Source organism: Saprolegnia parasitica (assembly GCF_000151545.1).
Source record: "Saprolegnia parasitica CBS 223.65 unplaced genomic scaffold supercont2.6, whole genome shotgun sequence".
NCBI lineage: Eukaryota > Oomycota > Saprolegniomycetes > Saprolegniales > Saprolegniaceae > Saprolegnia > Saprolegnia parasitica.
The window spans coordinates 33,946-41,555 of record NW_012156400.1 but is presented as its reverse complement, the minus strand read 5'-3'; the positions used below and the strand labels follow the sequence as shown (position 1 = coordinate 41,555).

Genomic DNA, 7,610 nt, shown 5'->3' with positions numbered 1-7,610 from the left:
TGCAGATGCTTGGCAATGTAGTCCTTCATCACCTGCTGTGCCCGCGCTTGGGCCTGGACAAGCGAGAGACCTTGGGCCTGCGCTGCCGCGAGCGTCTGCGCGTGGAGCTTCTGCGCCGTCGCCTGGATTTGCACCTGCGTCGGGCTCTTCATCACTGGCGCGGCCTTGGCGAGGAACGCGGCGCGCGCCAGCTTGCCTTTTTGCTCGGCCGCCGACGCCGAGAGGCCTTGGGCGTTGGCAGCAGCAATCGCTTGCGACGCTGCTTTCGCCGCCTGCACCTGAATCTGCGCCTGGAGCTTGACGTCGTCGTCGACCTCCGGCGCTGGCGACGCCACGGGCGACTTGAGCGCGTGGCTAAACGTGGCGGCGATGATTGCATCCGTGCCTGCGTCCGACGTCAACACCGCCCGCAGCGGCGACGCCATCGGGAGCTTGACAAGCTGCTGGAAGAGCGCCGAGTACGTCGACTCGATGAGCCGGTCGCGCGTCAAGAAGAACGTGACGGCTTGCGCTGCGTACCGGTTCAAAAAGCGCACGAGCGGGACGCGGTACGGCGAGCTTAGCTTCCCAAAGCTCCCATACTTGGGCAGGACGCCTTCAAGCTCCACGACGCACGAGACCAGCGGCTCCAAAAACGTGTCGGACGGCGGCAACAAATGAAACAAGTCGACGATCGCAGCCGCCACGTTGGGCTCATCTCCGCGCTTCCAGATGCCGGCCTTCATGATGCGGTCCGGATCGCGCCACTGCCGAAGGTGTTCAAGCAGCTTCTCACCGAGCGTGACGTTGAAGCAGCTGCTGAGGAGACCGAGAAGCCGCCCAAGGCCTTCCAGCAGCGGGATCGTGAGCTTGCGGTAGTCGGCGAGGTTCAAAAGCACCGGTCGAAGGCACTGCTGCAGCAACTCTTTCGGCAGCGACCGCTCGTTCGTCCGCTTGTTCATCAAAATGACATCCGTGAGGGCTTGCTGCGCAACGTCGAGAAGCGCCGACGGCTGGCCCGTGAGGTACTTGAAGAAGACGCCAACAAACCGATTCCGCGCGTCCTGGTGCTGCGTGAGGAGGTCGTCGTTCACAAACGCAGCGCGCAGGAGCTGGATCGCGGCGATGCGCAGCTGACACATTTGCGAGAGCCCAAACGGGTACTCGGAACCGCTCAAATTTTCGCTTAGCGTCGGCAGCGTCGACGCCGGCGACGACGCTTCGGACGTCGGCGACGACGACCCGGACCCGTCTTCCGAGACAAGACTCCAGACCTCTTGAAGAAAGATGAGCAGGTCCTTGTTGAGCGAGAAGAGCGGCGGCGAGAGCGAGAGGCAGTACGCCATGCCGTCAATGTACCCCGACCGTGTGCCGAGCGGCAAGAGACGCAGACTCGTGCCCATGATCTGCTTGGCGAGCACGAGCTGGTACGGCCGGAGCAGCGCCGAGACCGAGCCGCCCGTGCACGTTGCAAACACGTCGACCGCTTCCTTTGCAAACTTGCGCACCGACGCGCTCGAACTCAAGAGCTCCGAGACGAGGAGCAGAAACACCTCCGTGTTGTAGTCCGAGAGCATGGCCACGGGCGCCGCGCCGCCAAGGGTCACGCCGAGGTCCAATGGCTTTGTCTCTTCGATGAGCTCGTCGAGCATGTCAATGTCATCGATCTTGGGCGCGAACGGCGCGTGGCACTTGTGCAGCAGGGCGAGAAACGTCGCGCCAGCCTCTTCACTAACACCGGCCGTCACTTCGGAGGGGTGGTCGGCGAGGACAAAGAGCAAGCTCCGCACGATCCCAAGCTCGTTCTCGCGACACCACTCGACCGAAAGCCGGTCAATGAGCCGGCTCAAGCCGCGCGCGCCGCCGAGTTGTGGCGCCACGAGCTCTTGTCGTAGCACGCGTGCGTGCAAATGTCGCAAATGCCGTTCAGAAGCGCACCGCTTTGTCCCACGTCGTCCTTGTCGCCGCAGACCGCGTCGACGACATCGAGGACAACGTCCAAGGCTCGGTACCCGACGGCGACTACCTTCTCGTCGGCGTCGGCTAGCACATCGACGAGCACTTCAAAGAGCACAAACGCATCGAGCGCCGTGACCACGTCTTCGTCCAGCAGCGGCAGACCATAGTACGCCTCGCGGTACGTCTCGATGCGTGCTGTCGTGCCCAGCATCCGCCCCGGCGACAGACCGCGCGGCCCCGGAACGATCGAGGCGTTGAGCAGTCCTTGAAGCACGTCCGGGTTGGGCAGCGTGCGGCGCGACCGCGACAGAACGACCGTTGCCACGTGCACGCAGACGCTGCGCAGCAGTGGCCACGCGTCGCTGGCCAAGTCGACGTCGGCGACGCACTCAGCGAGCGTTCGCAGCACGTTCTTGAGCACATCTTGCTCGGCGACGACCTTGTCGCGCGACGGCGTCGGGTAGTTGCAGCTCGGCACCGCGCCCTCCTCGAGTTCCTTGGCGATCGTGCTCTTCGCCGCATCGTCGGCGCCCGGCGTCGGTGTCGCAACATGTGCTAGCGTCGCCAGATCGAGTCCGCTCAGCTGCAACTGCGCGGCCAGCGCATGCTTGAGAAAAACAAACGCATCTCGCTTTTGCGCCAAGACGGTCGCTTGGACGCGCAGGATCGTGTCGGCTTCGAGCTGCAGCGTCTTTTCGTCCTTCTCGAGCACGAGGTTGGCGCTGCTGTCGTCGTCGTCGGCCGCCGGTGCCTCGATGCGTCCGGATGGGGACGGCACCTCGGGCTTGGTCAACGCCGTGCGCTTGGCATAGTCGCGGAGCAGCACGCAGACGCGCGTCACGTGCGCGTCGAGCGGCAGACTCAGCACTGCGTCTTTCTCCCAGCGCATGCTGAGCACGAGGCCGTCGAGGTTACTCCGACGATGCTCGACCAAGAGCACGTCGTTGGTAAACTGCCGGTTGCGGCCGCCAATCTTGCCGAGAATCCGCATCGCGAGCTCGCCATAGGGGTACGGCGGCGGGTGCAGATGCGAGTTGAGCGCTTCAATGATCTCGGTCAAGAGGCGGTCTTGCGACGTCATGATCGGGTACAAAAAGTCCGGGTTGAGGTTGTCGACCCAGTACTCCAAGGTGCGGAGCCCGAGGTTCGCGAGCTCACCTTTCGAGAGCATCGCCGCCACGACCGACTTCATGAGCGACGGCAAGTACTGCAAGAGCGAACTCAATCGCGCCGGAATCGTCAAGCAAAGCTCGAGGAGCACGTCTTGCAGCGCCGGCTTTTGAATGTGCGCCTGGAGTCGCATGAGCGCCGAGAGAAGACCCGGCAGCAGCGGCAACACTTCCTTGTAGAAATTCTCAAACTTGACCCCCGAGATCGACCGGAAGAGCGCGCGCAACAAGAGCAAGTAGTTGTCGGGTGCCGTCGTGTGCGTCGCCTTGGTCAAGCACGCCACAATGATCGTCTTGAGGTGCGGGAAGAGCGCCGTCTCGTTGGCCTTGAAAAGCGTGACCGAGCCAAACACAATCTTGAAGAGTCGGAGAACGATGGACGCCTCGTGCGGCGGCGCCACGGGCCGAAGACGCTCAAAGACGAGGCTCTCCATCGAGCAAATCTTGTCGTGGCGATCGAGGTCGGGCACGTCGCTCGAGCACGCCACGCCGAGCACGTCCATGCGCGTCACGAGGAACGTGAGGAGGATCTCGGCAAACCAGCAGCTCACGTTGGCGTTGGCCAAAAAGTGCTGCGGCACCGTCAAGATCGCGTGGTCCTGCAGAATGCACTCGTAGAGCAGCTTCATGTTGGAGAGGAAGAGGTCCCGAAAGTCCGACGCGTCGAGGACCGTGAACGCGCCCGCAAAATGGTCGAGCATCTGCTTTTCCTCCGAGACCGAGCTCTCCGAGAGCGTGTACAAAAGGAAGCAGCGCAGGCCGTTCTGCAGCACCTTGGCAATCAAACCGCGCTCGTCGTCCGTGAGCGGGTACACGTGCGTCGCATCCACTGCCTCGGACGCCGATGCGACACTGGCGGCGGCCGTGTCCATGCTCGTGAGATCCTTCGCATGCGGGTTCCGGTAGTTGGCCGTGCACCAAATGACCGCGCGGATACCAAGAATCATCGTGCGCAGGAGCGACTTGACGTCCCGGAGCGTCGGCTCCTCTTCCGGCAAGCCAACGTACGACTGCTGCATCTTCTCGTACGGCGCGAGGAGGCTCTTGAGCTTCGCGTCAACGTCCGAGAGCACCTCGATCGGCTTGGGCACCAGATCCGACATCTTGATCTTGTCCATTGCGCCGCCCTCGAGCGGGTCGCCCAGCTTGTCACTCGTCGTCACCGACGACGACAGCGAGAGTACAATCGGCAGCTGGTGCAACGTCGTGCCAAACTTGGCCGCGATCGTGAGCAGAATGCGCGACAGAATGTTGCGGCCCCGCCAGCCGTCCACGTCTTCGTTCTTGGCGCTGATGTCGACGAGGTTGAGGAGAAGCCGGATCGCCGTCGTTTGAATCGGCACGGGCAGCGTCGGGTCGTGGATGCGCTTGCCGTAAAACGCCACGATCTTGCTCACTTGGGGCAGCGTGAGCATGTCCCGCACGTGGTGCACCATGTCGGCGAGCGTCGAGTACGCCAACGGTCGTATCTGGTAGTAGGCGCAGCGCCCTTTCCCAATGAGGACGTCATCGTCGAGGAGGAGTTCGAGCTGCCCATAGAAGCCGCGGCGAAAGTCGGTCGAGAGGATGTGGCGCGCGGCCACAAACACATCTTTTCGGAGCACGAACGCGTCCTTCGGGCACGCGATGAGCAGCTTGACCGTGTTCTCGCAGATCGTGTCTTGGAACGGCCGCATGAGCAACGCAAACCCGCGCAATAAATAGGTCACAAACGAGAGCGTCTTGACTTGGCAGTCGAGAAAGTCCACGTACTTGGTCGGGTACAATTTCGGCGCGAGCTCGGGACAGCGCAGCGACAAGGTCGACATCATGAGCGGCACGAGGATCGGGATGTAGTTCTCAATGTAGTTCGGGTAGCACTGGAAGAGCAGCATGATGATCAGGGGAAACTCGGCCATCGTTTTGAACGACTCGCTGCCTTGGCACAAGACGACGACATCGCTGCTGTCGTGCACCGTGCTCGTCGACGGCGTTGTCGAAGTTGTTGGCGCTGCACTACTGCTCGTCTCGTCGTCCTTGGTCTCCTCCGTGTCGTCGGTACCCATCGGATCGTCCTTGGTCGTACTCGTCGTGTCGGTGACGGGCGGCTTGGTCGCCTCGATGGTCGCTGTCGTTGGCGGCGTCGTCCCGATCGGCGCCAACGGCGGCTCCGGTGGGCCCGAGAACTGCTTCTTCATGATGAGCTGAATGTTCTTGTACATCTTCTGGCTCTGCTCCAAGAACGGTTGCACTTCGTTCTTTAGGCCTGGTCGGTAATTGCGGTGCAGGTCAAAGATGGTCTTGAGCGCAATGAGGCAGTTGTCGACGTTGTCGACCGTGAGCACCTCCATGAGCAGATGCAAGAGGCGGCTCGCATACGGCTTGAGCGCTTCGTTGTACGGCAGTCGGTTCAGGATCTGCAGCGTGAGCTTCCGACACTTGTTCTTGTCGTTGTTGGTAAACTGCGGCGGGACCTGCGTGCGCAGCATCATCTGGAAGACCGGGAAGAGCGCTTCAAGGATCCGCGGCAGCTGCGGCGTGAGGAAGACGTCCGCGTGCTTGTATAGCTCCGAGAGCTCCTTGAGCCGCGCGCCCACGTCGAGGCTCAGGAGGCCCCGGCGGATGGTCTCGAGGTTGTTCATGCCACGCCCAAACTTTGGCGAACTTGGGCCTCAATTCACCTCCCTTATTCCCGCACCATCGTATCCGGAAATTGGAAAGAGGCGCGAATGCCGATTTCAAGACGCCTTATTCACGGCATATGCCAAGGATCCAGTGGTCTGCATCGCATACGGGCGCCACGCAAGTCGACAGCGCCCCCGACGCCTCGCACACGGCTTATTACATACCGTTCTGCTACACACCATAGGCTTAGAACAGGGCCTTGCTGCTGCGCCTGGTCAAGCTCTGTTTGCGCTGGTGATCCTAATGGAGCCTTTCCTCGACAGCTCGCCGAGTTCCATCCATGACTCGAGTACCTGCATACTCTCTTGTTTTATTATGTACAACGAGGGGTGCATGGGAGGGATATGCTCTTCATGCAGCCGAGCAAGCAAACGGCATCATTGTACAACCACATGACATCGCTTCCGAATCCGGAGTTTGCCGTTGGGCTTAGATTCGGCATTATATGCCGTATTTAAGAAGACAGAATTGCCGAATGCAATGGGTAAGGATTCCGGATACCGGTGGCCATTTATTAGCACCAAGATGTCGGCAGCGCTCGGACGGCTGGCGTGCCAGCGCAACTCGTTCTTGAAGGAGCTCGCGACGACCGTTGTCTCGTGCGTCCGCGCGCCCAAGCTCAAAGACACCTTCCACGTTGTCTGCGCGGACAGCGTCATCTTCCCGGAGGGCGGCGGCCAGCCCGGCGACCTCGGCGCACTGCAGCTGCGCGACGCGACCTTTGCCGTGACCAAGGCCTTTCCCGAGAACGGCCACTGCGTGCTGCAGACAAGTCACGAGTTTCAGGCTGGCGACAGCGTGCTCATGACGCTGGACTGGCCGCGCCGCCATGACCACATGCAGCAGCACTCGGCGCAGCATCTCATCTCTGCCATCGCCGAGACGACGCTAGGCGTCGACACGACCACGTGGTCGCTCGGCCTGGTGCGCTGCAACGTCGAGTTCAACTCGACGTCGCTGACTTCCGCGCAGCTCGAAGCGCTCGAGGCGGCCGTCAACGACGCGATCGCAGCCGCCCGTCCGGTCACGACGCACTACAAGAACGAGACCTCGGACGTCCGCATCGTCGTCATGGACCAGCTTGATAGCAACCCGTGCTGTGGCACGCACGTCCAACACACGGGCCAGCTCCAGGTAGAGTCATCTCGCTTCACGAGGTCAGCGAGTCTCAACCTCCCGACCTTGTAGTGCGTCAAGTTTCTCTACTCGGAGGTTGCGCGCGGTTGCACGCGCGTCTGGTTCGTCGCGGGCAACCGCGTCTTCAAGGAATTTGCGACCATGTACGGATCATTATTACATGCAGATGCGCGAACCTCAGCCTCGTGGGTAGGTTTGAGCGGGAACGGGCCGCGACGAAGCTGTGGAGCTGCCCGCCCGAAGAACACAACGATCGCCTTACCAAGCTTCTTCAGGCGCAGTCGGCCGCGGCGAAAGAGCAAAAGGCGCTGCGGCTCGAACTCGCGCACCTCCTCGCGCAGCAGCTCGTCGTGTCGTCGGCCAACGGGTGGTTTGCGATGCTGCACCGCGACGACGCCGACGCCGCGTTCCTCCAAGCCATCTCCCTGGCGTTCACGACCCTCACGGCTGCTTCGCCCAAGGTCCTTTTACTCACGTCGGGCAATGCTAAGAGCGGCGAGGGCGCCATGGTGCTCTCTGGTCCTGAGGCATTCGTGGCGGCCGAGGCTAAGACGGTCGCGGGCCTCCTGGACGGAAAGGGCGGTGGCCGCAAGGGCCTCTTCCAAGGCAAGGTCAAGAACGTCGGCAACCTCGACGCTGTCCGGGCGCACTTGGAGCGCCTGCAGCTCTAACGCGATACCACGTATACAGACACTAGTATTT

General features: G+C 61.8%; 2 protein-coding genes across 2 annotated transcripts in view; one reads left to right on the top strand and one right to left on the bottom strand.

The window, feature by feature from the left end:
• SPRG_19413 (hypothetical protein) overlaps window positions 1-5,728 on the bottom strand; it is a gene marked incomplete at both ends in the record, with an annotated part of 13,397 nt that extends 7,669 nt beyond the window's left edge. Inside the window, 2 exons of the mRNA XM_012341263.1 lie at window positions 33-1,824; window positions 1,878-5,728. Of these exons, the coding sequence (XP_012196653.1) occupies window positions 33-1,824; window positions 1,878-5,728 (5,643 nt within the window). The remainder of the gene's footprint in view (window positions 1-32; window positions 1,825-1,877) is intronic.
• A 546-nt stretch (window positions 5,729-6,274) lies between these two features.
• SPRG_02336 (hypothetical protein) lies at window positions 6,275-7,610 on the top strand. Its single transcript, XM_012340913.1, has 3 exons — window positions 6,275-6,905; window positions 6,960-7,051; window positions 7,102-7,610. Exons 1-3 carry the CDS (start codon window positions 6,297-6,299, stop codon window positions 7,577-7,579), a joined length of 1,179 nt encoding a protein of 392 aa, XP_012196303.1. The 5' UTR covers window positions 6,275-6,296; the 3' UTR covers window positions 7,580-7,610.

What these genes read in the sequence shown, in the direction of transcription:
- SPRG_02336 (XM_012340913.1), top strand. Translation starts at nt 6,297, where the DNA reads ATGTCGGCAGCGCTCGGACGGCTGGCGTGCCAGCGCAACTCGTTCTTG. An exon ending in AACACACGGGCCAGCTCCAG is followed by an intron (nt 6,906 to 6,959) that starts GTAGAGTCATCT and finishes CCGACCTTGTAG; the next exon opens with TGCGTCAAGTTTCTCTACTC. An exon ending in TTCAAGGAATTTGCGACCAT is followed by an intron (nt 7,052 to 7,101) that starts GTACGGATCATT and finishes CCTCGTGGGTAG; the next exon opens with GTTTGAGCGGGAACGGGCCG.